The sequence below is a fragment of the Acomys minous genome, assembly GCF_964271855.1.
Source record: "Acomys minous genome assembly, chromosome: 9".
Lineage (NCBI taxonomy): Eukaryota > Metazoa > Chordata > Mammalia > Rodentia > Muridae > Acomys > Acomys minous.
In genome coordinates this window covers 93,646,295-93,661,307 of record NC_140490.1, presented here as the reverse complement: position 1 = coordinate 93,661,307, position 15,013 = coordinate 93,646,295, and the positions used below count along the sequence as shown (strand labels likewise).

Here is a 15,013-nt window from a genome sequence, read left to right as displayed (position 1 = left end):
CTCATCAGTATCCATGCTATGAATAAACAATACGGACAGTTTTATTTATGCTTATGCCCAGGGTAGTAATCTTTAGGAATCATTAGTGCACTGAGGAATTGCACAAATTTCTTGGTTCAGTTTTAACCTTCTTTTAAAAACCATGCATTTAATAGATCTAAATAGAGAACAGGCACTAACCCAGGCTCCATTTTACGAGCCTCACTTACACTATGGAGTCACTTAATTGGCACAACATGCCTACAGGGTAAGAAAATCATCACCTCCATGCAAAGGTGAGGGGACAGGCAGGGAAAAGTTTAGGAACTTGCCCATGGCTGCACAATTAGGCAGAGCACAGCCAAGAATCAAATTCGGCATCTGGCCATATGCCCAACCATTACAGCATGCTGCTCTCTGGCTTAGTCCTACGAAAATGTCATCTCCATGGAGTTTAATGCTGTAAAGATGGGTCCCACTATCTTCTGGAGAATTCCTTTCCATCTTGCCCATCTCCCCCTCTTCTCCGCCTATATCAAAGAAGAAATGCATAAGATTGTTTAAAATATTCCTCTTTATTCTGCTGTGCTTTGCTTTCTGGAAGTGCTGTCCGTCTTCGGTGACGTCACCTCTAGGGCTGCCTCCACTGATAAGCAAGACCCTGGATGCTGCTGGACCTACCTGAACCCCCATTCTTTCTCTTGGCTGTCTCTTTCCTGCCTTTCCAGGTCTTTTGGGTCTCTATCATAGCTTGCTTTTCCTGTCCAGCCTTAAGAACAGAGTTGAGAGGTCCATGGAGGCCTCAAAAGCTGCCTTTTAAGTCTGAGTCCTAAAATGAAGCCCAAGTTTAGAAACACTCTCGCTCTTGCTTTCATCTTTCTCTCCTCTCCTGTCGGGGGTCCCCTTTCCTTTTCTCTCTCTCACATCCATTCTCTAGCCCTGGGCCTATGAGAGACAGTACAGTAGTCACTCAAGAGGTAACTGTCGCAAGCGCCAGGGGTTGGGATTTAGTTCCGGTTTCGTTACTAAGGAGCGATCCATCTGGAGCTCTTCTCTGTACCTGGGAAAGGACACGGAGAAGAGGACAAGCTGGATATTTAAAGTCTCTTCCAGCTCTAAACCGTGACTGCTCCTTGGAAATATATTCAAGGAAGAGGAAACACGCAGATAGCCACGCCCCTTCCGTTCTCACCTTGGACCTCAGCCTGAGCCCACCTCTCGCTCTTTAGCTAAGGGAGGTCAACCGCTCAAAGCTGGAGGTGGACGGCTTCTGCGGAATAGCGCTAGCTAGATAAGGACCTGTTTATTCACCCAATTCCTCCATGTCTCTGTAAACATCGGGGAAAGGGGTTGTTAATACAACAAGATTCCACCTCTCTGGTCTATGTAGGAAACTATTCCAAAAATAAATCCATTTAAAGTCAGATATGGAAAAAGTCCCTCTCAGTCACCCCTGCTCCCCAAGAATGTAGCAGCCATTTTTGGGGAAACTGCATGAAAATTTTAGAAAAAAAAAAAAAGGTGATTTTTGCCTGTACCACTCTCACAGCTAACACTTCTTTGAGTATCTATTGACCTCAACCGCTGTAGCTACTTTGCACTCTGTAAATAGTGAAATTTGTCATTTCAAAGAGAAAAAAAGGAGTTTTAGGGAACACTGACCATTGTTTCTCCCACTGTGTTCCTAAACTACAAAACTATGAAGTAGTTATTGATCTTTACTTGCAAACAGAAGGTGCAACGCGTGAAGGAAGAAGTCTCTAGCAAATTAAGGCCACCACAGCTAAGGGTGATTTATTCACAAAGGAGCTGCCCTGGGCCTTTGTAAAGCATCGGAGAGAAAAGACACTGTGTCAGGAAGTATCTTTAGAAGCACTTCCCTTCCCCATTCAGGATGGATCTTTAATCTGCTCTATTGTGTGGCTTTGTTTAGTCTAGTAAACATGAAGTGAGCATTATTGTGGTCCAGTACTGGCTGCTCCATGCTTAGATAATGAAGACAGCACAGCAAAGATGCTAATCTTGAGCGACTGAGAAAAATAGTCAATAGGAGACAAGTGCACTGCAGAGAGGTCAAATGGCTGATCTCCCTCAGAGAAAAGCTGTAGTAAGATGTATCTTTTTTCTTTGTTTTGTTTTGTTTTTTAATTTAAGTAATGTATTCAGATTACATCTAATTTGTTATCCCCTTCCTGTTCCCCCTCCCTCCCTCTTTCATCCTATTCCTCTCCCCCAGGTCTGTGACAGAAGGGGACCTTGTCCCTCACTATAAGATCGCAGGCTATCAGGTCTCTTCTTGATAGCCTGCTTACTCTTCCTCTGAGTGTCACCAGGTCTCCCCACCAAGGGGAAGTGGTCAAATAGGGGGCACCAGAGTTCATGTCCAAGTCAGTCCCTGTTCTCCACACATTGTGGAGAATGTGCTGTCCATTGGCTAGATCTGGATAGGGGTTCTAGGTTTACTGCATGCATTGTTCTTGGTTGGTACATTAGTTTGAGCTGACCTGCCTGGGTCCAGATTTGCCAGCCTTAATGGTCTTCTTGTAGGTTTCTAGAACCCTCTGGATCCTTCTATTTTCCCAGTCTTCCTGACTTCTCTCACCTGGAGTCCCACTAGGAAGTCCCAATATCCATTCCAATCTCTGGTTAAGTGAAGACTTTCATGGGACACTTCTGTTGGTTTAGTGTCCAATTATTAGTGAGCCATGTGTATCTTTCTGGGTCTGGGTTAACTCACTCAGGACTAAACAGAGAATTCTCAACAGAGGAATATCGAATGGCTGAGAAACACTTAAAGAAATGCTCAAAGTCCTTGGTCATCAGAGAAATGCAAACCAAAATGACTCTGAGATTCCATCTTATACCCATCAGAATGGCTAAGATCAAAAACTCAAGTAACAGCATATGCTGGAGAGGGTGTGGATAAGGGGGAACATTCCTCCATTGCTGGTGGGAGTGCAAACTTGTACGACCATTTTGGAAATCAATCTGGCGCTTTCTCAGAAAACTGGGACTAGGGCTACCTCAAGATCCAGCTATCCCACTCTTTGGAATATATCCAAAAGATGCTCCACCACACAACAAGGACACACGCTCAACCATGTTCATAGCAGCCTTATTCGTAATAGCCAGAATCTGGAAACAACCGACATGCCCCTCATTTGAAGAATGGATAAAGAAACTGTGGCATGTTTACACTGTGGAATACTACTCCGCTATTAAAAACAAGGACATCCTGAAATTTGCAGGCGAATGGATGGAAGTGGAAATGACCATCCCGAGTGAGTTAACTTAAGATGTATCTTAAAGCAGTATGTGTTGGGGGACGACTGAAGTAACTCATGTGAAGAAGGGCGGCAGTTGAGGGGCACAGAAGAGATGGTGTTTGGACAGAGAACGGCTTGAATGTCTAATTCTCCCATCCCTTCTTGCAAAGTGAGCCTGTGCTTCTCCTTCTACTTGGCAGTTTACTGAGAGCCGTGAGCTCGACTCCCCCAGGAATCCACGTGATCTAAAGTGAGTAGTCCATTCCCAGGCCTGGCATCCCACAGAACACCCCGTGTGACCTTCCAGGCTCCTGGCTCTCCTGCTTGATGGTGGCCATTAGAGAACAGCAAGATGGGACAGGTGGTGGAAGGGACCCAGGCTCTCCCTGCCTGGAGGGACGGCCGTGATACTGGACAGTCTATGAATGAGCGTTAGAAGGCTGGCAGTTTGGATTTGAATTGTCAACAGTTTTTTTTCCCCCAGCTTATACAGCGTGCCATGTCTATGGCATAATGAGATGGTGCTCAGTGACTTGCTGTTACTTCAAAATTTGTAGACATGAAATTATTCAATTTTTTGACCTTAAAGGCAATTATTCTTTCTTCCTTCCTCGTTCTCCAGTGGCACCAAGCCCTTTTCCTGAGGAAAGACTGATTTTTTACAGTCTTATGGCAGGCCAGCTGTTCCTTCTTTATGTATTCCCAGTGTTCTGTGCCTACCCATTGGTTTTTCTTAAAAATATTTACTACAAAATAACATATACTATGTATGACTATATGTAATATCACTACATAACACAAGAAAGTATATTACTGTATTACTGTGCTTGTAAAATAATGAAAACATGTTACATATGTTCATGATATCTAATGAAGGAATGCCATTGAAAATGGGTACATATATACATCTTCTATTTCTTTTTTATTGGAATACATGCTTTGTGAGGTCAAGGGATATGGGTTGTGTTTGTATTCCTCTTTATCATAACCTTGTGCTAAGGAAGGTTTCTGGTGTACAGAGAGCCCCTCAGTTATTTGCACAACGAATAACACTAAAAACTACCAAATGCAGGCCACTTGTCTTTGGATGCAGGCTCTCTTTGGACATGCTAATTTGCTATCTTATGTGAGTTCCCTGGGGAGATAGATCTATACATTCAAGGGCAGAGGTCTGTTAGGCATTCGTGTATAGGAAATAGTAGAAACTTTGGGGGCAGATGAATGTGCCAAGGGACAGTATAGGCAGGAAGAGGAAGAGAGTTTGAAACCCCAAATTCTGCAGAGTGTCTTTGTGAAAGAGAGGAGGCATAAAAAAACTAGTGAATGCCAGGGTTGTAGACTTTAGAGTTACTCATCCCCATCCCCGCTGGTGCATTAGAGGTGCATGAGGGAACTGTGAGAGGGGGTAGCCCAGGTCAGGTCTTACAGAAGGACTTAATAAACATGTATTTATTGACTGACATGTGTAGAGCCCTGAAGTGGTCCCAACAAAGATGCCCCAAAAAGTGACATCCCTGTCAATCACTACAAAAGCCTTTTTTTTTTTTTACACAGAATTTTTTGGGGTGGTGCCTAAAGGCTGCTGGGCCATCCTGGGGTCTTGCATTATTCTGACACAGCCATATTTCTGCTCTGAATTTCCTTCCTGACTAAAAAGGTTCTTAGAAGCACAGAAACACTCTATCTAGTTGGAGATTTACTGCTGATGTAAGTTAGGTGTCTGTAAATTATGTTTCACGTGTCAAACACGGTCCATTGCCTGTTCTAGTCATTACAGTTTTATTGGCACGCACCCACACTCATTCTTTCTGAATTTTCTGTGGGTGCTTTCACTGTGTAACTCAGCTGAATGGTAGTTGCAAGGGAAGACACATGGCCGGTAAAGTGTAGCCTGATGCTTTACAAGAAAAAGTTTGCCGACCCCTTGTATCAGGGAGCACATCTGTTTGTCCTGGAGCACTAAAGAGTTTTTAACACTGCATAGGGTTCACATAGACCCTGCCACATCAAGAACCAGAAACTACAGGGAGTAGACTACGCTGACGAACTCGGATGGAAGCGAGCTCCGCTCTCCTTCTTTAGGTTAGGACCTCACACTCAAGTGGGGTATAGGCTTGTATGACAGGTTCTATTTTACAGTGTCTCTTCAGTTGACGTTCTGGCCAGTACTGGGTGTCACAAGGTTTAGGACACCAACCGGGGTCGGGAGGAGGGGTGATGGGAACAAAAAGACTGAGAGCAAGTAGAGAATGGGAGGATGAAAAGTTACCCTCTCAAAAGATGCCTCGGGATCATCTGTGCCCGTGGCCTGTGCTTGTCACCGCTCTTCCGAAAAAAATAGCAGGAGAAACAGGGTCAAGCTTCTGTCATTTTTCTAAGCGGCAGGGGAGTAAGACTGGACCTTCCTTTCCAGACTTTTAAAGGAATTATAATTGGTTGAATGCTTTTCCTCTAAAGCCGATATGTGCCTGTGTGAGCCATCAAAATTACAGTTAAGAAACATTTGCGTTTTAAAGTCCTTGAAAAAAAACTCGAATCTTTAGGAGTAGAGACAACATGACGCCAAATTGAGATAACTCCACATCCGTAATTCTCCATTCCAAAGCCTCAGATAATCGGTGAGCTCATCACAGGGAGACTCGCTTTTTTTTTTTCTCCTCTGGTACCAGGAGTAGCAAAGTGAAAGCCCCACCCACATGTGTCCCTCAAGTGCTTTGCTTTGTGTTCCCGCTGCCATGGTTCCCACCGACCTGTGTTGTCTTGTTCTTTTTTTTTTTTTAAATTATTAATTAAACATTTTTATCTTTTACATATACATTTATATTATTACACACATTTACAATAAACTACCTATATAGCAAGAAGAACCATGGCACAATCAGGAATTATATAAATGGTACACTTTAGTGTTCTGGCTATTTGTATTTGACAGCCTTGAAGGCGTGTGAGCTCAAACATTTGGGGCTCCACTTTACTGTGCACAGATGGGGTTTTGTTGTTTTTCATTTTCTTATCAATGGACACTTTGGTTTACTCACTCTGATCAGGCCTAAACTTAAAGGTTGTTTTTTACATTTCTAGCTTTGTTATTTTTCCAGAAATGTATTTTTTTTTTTGTCTCTAACATCCTTAAGTCCTAATAGAATCTGAGCACACTCCCCCAGCAGAGAGAGGAAAAGGCAGTTACACAGGATGTTCTGACTCAGGACAGAGGGGATACGAGGTGTTTTAGAAATCTGCCCTCTGCAAGACACACCTTATAATGATACAGTTTATGACCCAGGTCTCCTGCCCATAACGGGTTAAAATTGAAAAACCCAGAATCAACAATGATAAAAGTTGCCTTTAATTTGCTCAGACCATCATGTTAATACTAGGTGATTTAGAAGCTGCATTTATGAAGGATACACACACACACACACACACACACACACACACACACACACACACGCACGCACACACACACAAAAGAAAGAAAAAAGACACATATCTCATGTCTCTGCGAGTGAGGATATGCCATAACATGATACCACAACCCAGAAATTCAATCTTAGATTTGCATGCGTCGACTTTGTAGTCTGATCCTCACTGCTCTGTTCTGATATATATAAATCAATAAACCCATAAACACAACTTTTGGAAAAATATGTTTGTGTTTTATTAGTGTCATGACTGATAGGAACATTTTCTAGTTACTGGGACCTAATGAAGAGAATGTGAGGAAAGGATGAGATGCTACTTTAGTGATCGCATTCAAGGTGACTGCGACTTCCACCTTGCCGGCACTCCCTGTGCTCACCCTGCTGAAGCTGGCTGCATTTTGTAATACACTCTATCGAGGGGCCTATGCAAAGGAACTAAGGAAGGCCTGATTCAACTCCCCTCACCCTCTCCCCTGCAAGAGCTAAACCTCTATGCACATGTGTGGGCTAGGAAGCGCATCCTTTCTAGTTGAGTCTGGAGATGATTGTAGTCCCGAGAGAGACCTTAGAATAGAAGAGTCAGCCATATAACACTAGGATTCCTGGCCAATGAAAGTCTAGTATTTTTTCACTATGTTCTCTTTCTTACCTTTTGGAATGGTAATGAATATTTATGCCCTTGTATGTTGGAAGTATGTGATCTGCTTTTAAATTTGATTTTACTGGTAAGTGAAGACTTTCATGGGACATATCCCTTGAGGACATTCTATTGAGGCTCTAGGTGAGAGAAGCATAGGAGAATGGGGAAATAGAAGGATCCAGAGAGTCCTAGAAACCTACAAGAAGAACACTATGATGGGCAGTTCTGGGCCCAAGGGTCCTGCTCAAACTATGGCACCAGCCAAGGATAATACGTGCAGTAAACTTAGAACCCCTACATAAATCTAGCCAATGGACAGGACATTCTTCACAATTGAGTGGAAAGTGAATCTGACTTTCACATGAACTCTGGTGCCCCATATTTGACCGTGTCTCCTGGATGGGGAGGCCTGGCGGCACTCAGAGGAAGGATAGCAGGCTACCAAGAAGAGACTTGATACCCTATGAGCATATACAGGGGAAGCAGGTCCCCCTCAGTCACAGTCATAGGGGAGGGGAGTAAGGGGAAAATGGGAGTGAGGGAGGAGTGGGATAACAACTGAGATGTAATATGAATACATTAATAAAAGATATTAAAAAAGAACTAAAAAAGTTTTGATCTTACATGTGTTACAGTTAAGAGATTGCCATAAGTCTCAGAACAGACTGAGCTTTTAAGCAGGGATGAGACTGTTACAGGATATGGGGCCTTTTGAAGGTAGACATTTTGCATTATGATGTGGATACAAGCCTGTGGAGGCCAGGGAGTAGAATGTGGTGATTTCAATGAAAAGGGTCCCCATAGACTCAAAGAGAGTAGCGTTTTTGGAGGTGTGGCCTTGTTGGAGTAGGTGTGGCTTTACTGGAGGAACTATGTCACAGGAGGTAGGCACTGACGTTTTAGAAGCTCAAGCCAGGCCCAGTGTCACTCTCTCTTCTTGCTGTCTGCTGATCTAGTTGTAAAACTCTCAGCTCCTTCTCCAGCACCATGTCTGCCTGCATGCCACCATTGTCTCCCACCATGACCATAATGGACTAAGCCTCTGAACCTGTCAGCCAGCCCTAATGGAATGTTTTCTTTTATAAGAGGTGCTGTGGTCCAGCTAAACATTAGGCAGAGAGTGGGGGAATCCTGTGGAAGATGGAGAGGAAGGGTTGAAGGCGTCATAGAAGTCAAGGCACTGCAAGAAAACCTACATAGCCAAATAACCTCGGCCCATCGCGGGCTCCCAGGGACTGAACCACCAGGAGAACAGTCATGGGCCAGACCCAGGCCCTCTGCACACATGCAACAGAAGTACATCTTGATTTTCATGTGGGATTTCTAACAGCAGGAACAGAGGAGCAAGGACTGTCTCCGGCTCTATTGCCTATCTTTGGTTCCTCTTCTCTTAACTTGGCTGCCGTGTCTAGCCTCAATAGAAGATCTGCCCAGTCCTACTGCAACTTGATATGACAAGGTGGGTTGATATCCATGGGAGGTCTCCCCTTTTCTGAGGAGAAGTGGAGAGGGTAGGAGAGGTGGGAGAAGATGTAAAGTAAATGAATGAATTAATTAATGAAAAAAATGAAGTAGGAGACACTGTAGCGGTCAAAATAAAAATAACGGAACACTGTAAGAAAACCAAATAGAGCTGCTATGGTCATAGTGTCCCCTCACAGTAACAGAACACCATTAAGGCTAAGTACCATTCAGTGAAAAAATAATAGGAAATGTGAGGCTACATCAAATGGTGGTTAAACTGGTTTATATGTGAAGGGCAACAGGAACTTGGGTTTTCATTATGTGATAAATAAACTATAGACGCAACACCCAGTGTAGAAAACTGCATTGTGGCCAAGGGTCTCAAGGATCATGACTCTAGCCAGCGCTCAGAAGGGTTTGCACTTGAGTTTTAGGGGCTCCAAGGTTTAACTGAGGGACCATGACTAGGCAAAGAAGGGAGCAGAGCAGAGTGCTGGGAACGGGAGCCAAGGAGCAGAATGCCCACAGGCTGTCCATCAGATCAGGTGAGGATGCAAAGGGGCTCAGCGACTGTCCTGGTGGCTCCTGGTGGCCTCTAGCACCGGCTGGGCTGCACGGCAGAGGACTGAGTCAGACCCAAGAGAATCATGGGATAGATGGCTACATAAGAAAAGTGGATGGTATTTGAAGACAACTCCAAAAGCCACTGAAAATGGGGAAGTAATTAGCAGATGAAATAGGATATGCCTGACTGGGTGCATTTTCCATTCTGGATGAGAGGTAGTAAGAAGAGACCATATGGGCCTTGGCACAAAACACTCTAAACCTTCGCAAAAACGGAAATCCTTTGAATATCTGACCTTCAGGTGTTCTATTATCAAAGGACAAGAAGAATGCTCACGCCCGTTTAAAAGGGAAACATATTAAAGGTTTAATCTGAAGATTTATTCATGGAGGGGTGATATTTTGCAAATAAATGATCAGATAATTTCCCTGTGTCCCTGCGTCTAAGGGACAGGAAAAGCATAACGTGTCTAGCATAGAAGAGATTACAGAACTTCTTATGGAAGTTTTGGCATGGTTCCCTTCCCATAAAGAGAAGGAGATGAAGTTTGATCTTCAAAAGTTTGGGCAAACTCTTAGCACAGAATAAAGCCCAGCCACACAACACAAAAGACAGGAAGTTAAAATTAATGGGAGGAGGAGGAGGAGGAGGAGGAGGAGGAGGAGGAGGAGGAGCTGACCTGATGCAATTAGTATTCTGAAGGTGGCTGGTTAGTATACACAGCACACTCTATTCCATGAACATATCAACCGTGCTTGGAAAATGTGTGAATCTTCGCACTGCTATATATTTCAATATTAAAACAGACAGGTGAGATTACAGCTGAGATCTTGGAAAAAAAAAAGCTATTCCCCTTCAAAACTTGGATCAACAGAACATAAAAAAAGTACGCTTTGAAACAAGCCAACGGATCAAGGTTGTACTCCAAAGAGCATCTTTTCTCTGTTTGGGAACAGCCTTTCACCAGTCCCTGAATACAGTGTGTTACGAAGGAAGCTCAGACAGCGATCACAGAATACGTCTCATGACAGTCGAGGGGACCAAACACTCTGAAGGCCAGAGACTGTGTGAATAAAATGAAGTGACATTCGGTCACTTATTCCAGCAGCGCAAAGCCACCGTGAATGCAGATGAATGTCCCAGCACGAATATTACGCTATTTAAGTCATGTGAAGACTGGGCTCATTACTTAAAAAGGCAAAGCATGAATTTGAAGCCTTGTAACAGTCTGTTGTTCTTTGGAGGTTGGATTTGGCTGTTTTTACGCATCCTCTACTAGCCTGTGTGCCTGCAATAGGCACCTCTTCACCAGCCTCTTGAGTGTGGCTTAATTTTGCCTTGTTTCTATAATACAGCTCTCTCTACAATGGGGATAATAGCCTGTCTTAAAAAACAAACACTTCATTTATTCTCCAAATAATTCTAGGTTAAGCTTTTTTTTTCTTTCATTTATCATGAAATTGTATGTGAATGATTATAGAATTATCTTAAAATTGAGGCATTTTGGGTTTTAAGAATATTTGAATGGCACGTGAGATAACGTTATTTACTCATTCATTATTTTAAAAAAAAAATGGTAATATTATGGGATTAAGAACGAGGAAATTTCAAGGCATTGAGTGATCTCTGACGCTAGGAAGCTTATTGCAGATTACCATCAGTCCCTTTAGATGGGAGCAGGCAACAGAGTCCATGTCAGAGACATCCCCCTCCCTCCTGCCCTCTTACTACAGGACCCACATGAACCCTGAGCTGCCCATCTGCTACAGGCTTCAGCCTCCACAAGGCCCTCTGGGCCCTGGTTAGTTGGCTCTGTTGGTCTTCTTGTGGAGCGCCTGTCCCCTCCAGGTGCCCCGCCCCTGCCCCGCCCCTGCCCCGCCCCTGCCCCACCCCTGCCCCGCCCCTGCCCCACCCCTGCCCCACCCCTGCCCCACCCCTGCGGCCTGGCCCAATGTTTTCATTCACATGATTAAAGTTTTCGAATCCGCCAGCAGGCTAACTTTCCACCCGCAGAGACTTATTATATCATCAGTGAGCAAATGTCATCAGATCACTCGCTTAGAGTCCGTGGTGAACAGTTATCTTCCTCCATCCGAGGAGAAACTATACCCTCTCTAGACAGGAAGAGACAAAATGGAAGGAGAAGACACAGGACTCGCTCATGGGCGTAGGTGCTCCCATTGCAGTTCACCTTCTCCAATCTTGTCTCCCTTCATCTTTACTCAGCTGGTGCATCCCACTTCATCTTTCTCTCCTTCGATCCCTCTGGTGTAAATTGCCTCCAGAATTAAGCAGAATAGAGAATTCTAGTCCCAGGCGTTCCCTAGTGCCCACAAAATGCATTCAAATTCCTTAGCGTTGTGCAAATGGAAGAAACCCACTCTTTCTGCCACATCTTTGGCCATAGGCCATGCTTTTCAATTTTTTTTAAAGCACGTTACATTTTCTTCTATTCTGACGATTTTGGAGATCATGGCAAATACGCACAAACCTTGCCAATCTTAAATATTTTAACCATATAGTTCCGTGGCACTAGGAGCACTCACGTTGCCGTGCCGATCCCGGTGGATTTAAAATGACTAATTACTTCCCAAATGCTTGCAGAAAGTGATTGCCTGGGTAACACCTGTAATTACACAGTTCCTTCTGGCCTCCTGAAGTGCCTTTCCCTTCCCTTACCAATTAAAGTCCTACCTGCCTTGAACAGCTCCTACTTACATCTTACCTCTTCCCTTAAAACCTCATCTGGAAACATAGGGTCAACTCTGTTGCTAGGCTACAGTTTCCAGGAAAAATGATACCTGGTTGACAGGTCACATCTAGACTGGAAAACCAACGTATCAACTGTAGATGTGTGATGGGATGGGGGACACTGAGGACCTCTCCCAGGGATGCCTTTTGTTATTAGGCAAGTCCCTTATAGGGACTCCGGAAGGTAAAGTCTCGGAATTGCTACAAGAGATGCTGCTTTTTCTATGGAGCACGAGGCTCTTTCACTCCAGTGTTCTTATTGGTATATATTCATTGCATATAGTGTTTATTCTCACACAGACCGATTCTGCAAGTGTACCACATAGTTTGGCCATACCCACCTCTCCCGTTAGCTCCTTTCCCACCGCTCCTTCTGTAGGTCTCTTCCCTTCTGTTTTCATGGTGCACATATGTGTGAGAGGATATTGTTTTTTTTTTTTAATTCTCAAAGAATTCTAGGACTGACGAATGAAAGAAAATATGCAATATTTCTCTTTCTACATTTTATTTGGCTTAATATGATGACCTCAGTTGCATACATATTTCAGATAGCGACAGAAGTTCATTCTTTGCTATGGTGTTATATATCATCCATATCGACTGTATATGACACTAAAACCCCATTCATATGTGAATGATACCTGACTCTATAGCTGCAATGTGTAGTTATCTGTGTTGCATGTAGACATAGAGTTATACAGACAGCTAGGCGGTGACAGCACTATTTGGAGTTTTATGAGGGACCTTAGGACCAGGGAATAGGCTGATTCACATCCCTACCAACAGTATGTAAATATTTCCTTTCCTCTACCTATATCTTCCCCAGCCCTGATTGTTGTTTGTTTTCTTAATGCTAATCATCGAGTAGGATGAGATGAAATCTTGATCTCCTTTTAGCTACGTGTTTCCTTGATGAATTTCTTAGTCATGGTGCATTTTAAATTGAGATTCCCTCCTATTTGAGGTTCTCTCCTCTTTAACGACTCTACCTGTTGTCAAGATGACATAAAACTATCCAGTGTGACGAATACAATCAGTGGTGACACTTAGCAATTTTAGCACATTTGTTGGTCACCCACTCTGCATCTTTTGAGAACTACTTCTCCGTTCCATCGACTCATCTATTGATTGGGTTGTTTGGTCTTTGGAGTATCTACGGCTTTTTTCTTCAGTTTTTAAATATATTCTACATACTAATCCTGTCAGATATATAGCCAGCAACAACGTTTTCTCCCATTCATGAAGCTTGTAAGCCAAGGACACTACTGCACTCACTCAGCATGAACCCCGTTTTCTTTAACGTCAGTTGCCACTGTATCTGAGTTAGGACTCACACAGAAGAGATAGTCTGACTCCCTTATTGCTCTGCAGTGTTTCCTCTGCTGCGTTCTTGTCGCTCAGTTAGAAACCAAGGGAAGCTTATGGCAGCCTTTTGTGTTTGGCTAGAGAGGGGACTAAGGCCATTCTTACAGGCTGCAGCAGCATGGAGAAAGGCCGTACTCTCACGTCAATACCACGACAGGCGTTGACTGGCACTGGGAACCATGTGTAACGTGAGCCCAGCGAAGTGCCCCCTTACCTTTGGCAGGAGCTGGATTGCCTGCAGAATTCTCTGTCTGTGTCCAGAATTAAGGATTCCAATTTCCAACAAATCCTGATCTTCCATAACATTGCTTCCCTGAAATAAAACCGGAAACGTTGCGGGATTACGTTCAGCACTTATGCTATGTGAAATAAGAACGCACTTTACACAGGCTAAAACAAGCAACCTGAATTTCATAAGCAAAAGTAGAGTCCCTGAGTGGGAGTTAAGGATTGGCCACCTGTGAGACTGATTTGAAGGCTATAGGCGCCGACCTTCCATCGCATACATCTCTCTTGGCTTACTATTGGTGGCTAACTTCTCTGCGTTGAAGAGTCACTCCCATGACTTAGAATTCTGTTCCTGTAACAATAGAGGGGCTTCAAGGAAGAGCCATCTTTCAGGATTATCAGTGACTTTTGGGAGGATGTGAATGAAATCAATTTATTTTAAAAAACTAATCTGAAAATAGATTTTTGTGAGGAGGGCTGATGGAAAAGTTGACGCGTACGTGGCAGGTTAAAAGTAAAGATAATTCACTTTAAAATATTGGATGTTAGATTCTCAAGACCTGGGGATGGAACGATGAATAAGATGCAAGTGTCTGCTAGTGGCTGTAGCTATTCCCTCCATTTATATATTACAAGCAGGTACCACGTGGTGTTTGCTTGGAACGATGAATAAGATGCAAGTATCTGCTACCGGCTGTAGTCGCTCCATTTCAGTCACGCAAGCAGGTACCACATGGTGCTTGTTTGGGAATCCTGGGAATACTGGGGGCACATTTTTGGAGAAGGTGATATATAATCCAATACCTGAAGTAGCTGAAGACCCAGAACAAGAAGGACAAAGGAGAAACCATGTAGGGGGAAAAACATGTATATTGGGAATAAAATGGAGAGAGAGAGAGAGAGAGAGAGAGAGAGAGAGAGAGAGAGAGAGAGGGAGAGGGAGAGGGAGAGAGAAAGTAAGACTGGACAGACATCGTATGACATAATGATACCTCATATTCACTCTAGCCATGATGGAAAGCCATGGATGGGAAGGCTTTAAAAAGCTACATGAAGAAATTCTAAATTTAGAAAGATCATTTTTGACGTTATGGCTGAGCCTCAGCTACCTTCCCTATGAGATGAAAAGGCATCCTCCAAGGACTAGTCTCCCCTTAAAAGTCTCAGATCTCGAATGATTACTTTAAGCCCCTGATCAATGTTGGAAACAGAAAAGCAGAGACGGATCATTTTGCCCCTAAGTCCCAGTCTTTTGGAGATTACAAGATAGAGTCTAATATTCCAAATGAAATAAAGCAGTCACATGTTCTAACTCACTCGTGGAAGCTGGAAA

The 15,013-nt window shown here is 43.6% G+C and overlaps 1 protein-coding gene across 19 annotated transcripts in view; it reads right to left on the bottom strand.

Annotated features, from left to right (window-relative positions):
- ANKS1B (ankyrin repeat and sterile alpha motif domain containing 1B) overlaps nt 1-15,013 on the bottom strand; it is a 999,563-nt gene that overhangs the window by 314,810 nt on the left and 669,740 nt on the right. For all 19 annotated transcript variants that reach the window (XM_084796582.1, XM_084796560.1, XM_084796578.1 and 16 more), the window contains one exon: nt 13,667-13,765. In XM_084796582.1, the coding sequence (XP_084652708.1) occupies nt 13,667-13,765 (99 nt within the window). The remainder of the gene's footprint in view (nt 1-13,666; nt 13,766-15,013) is intronic.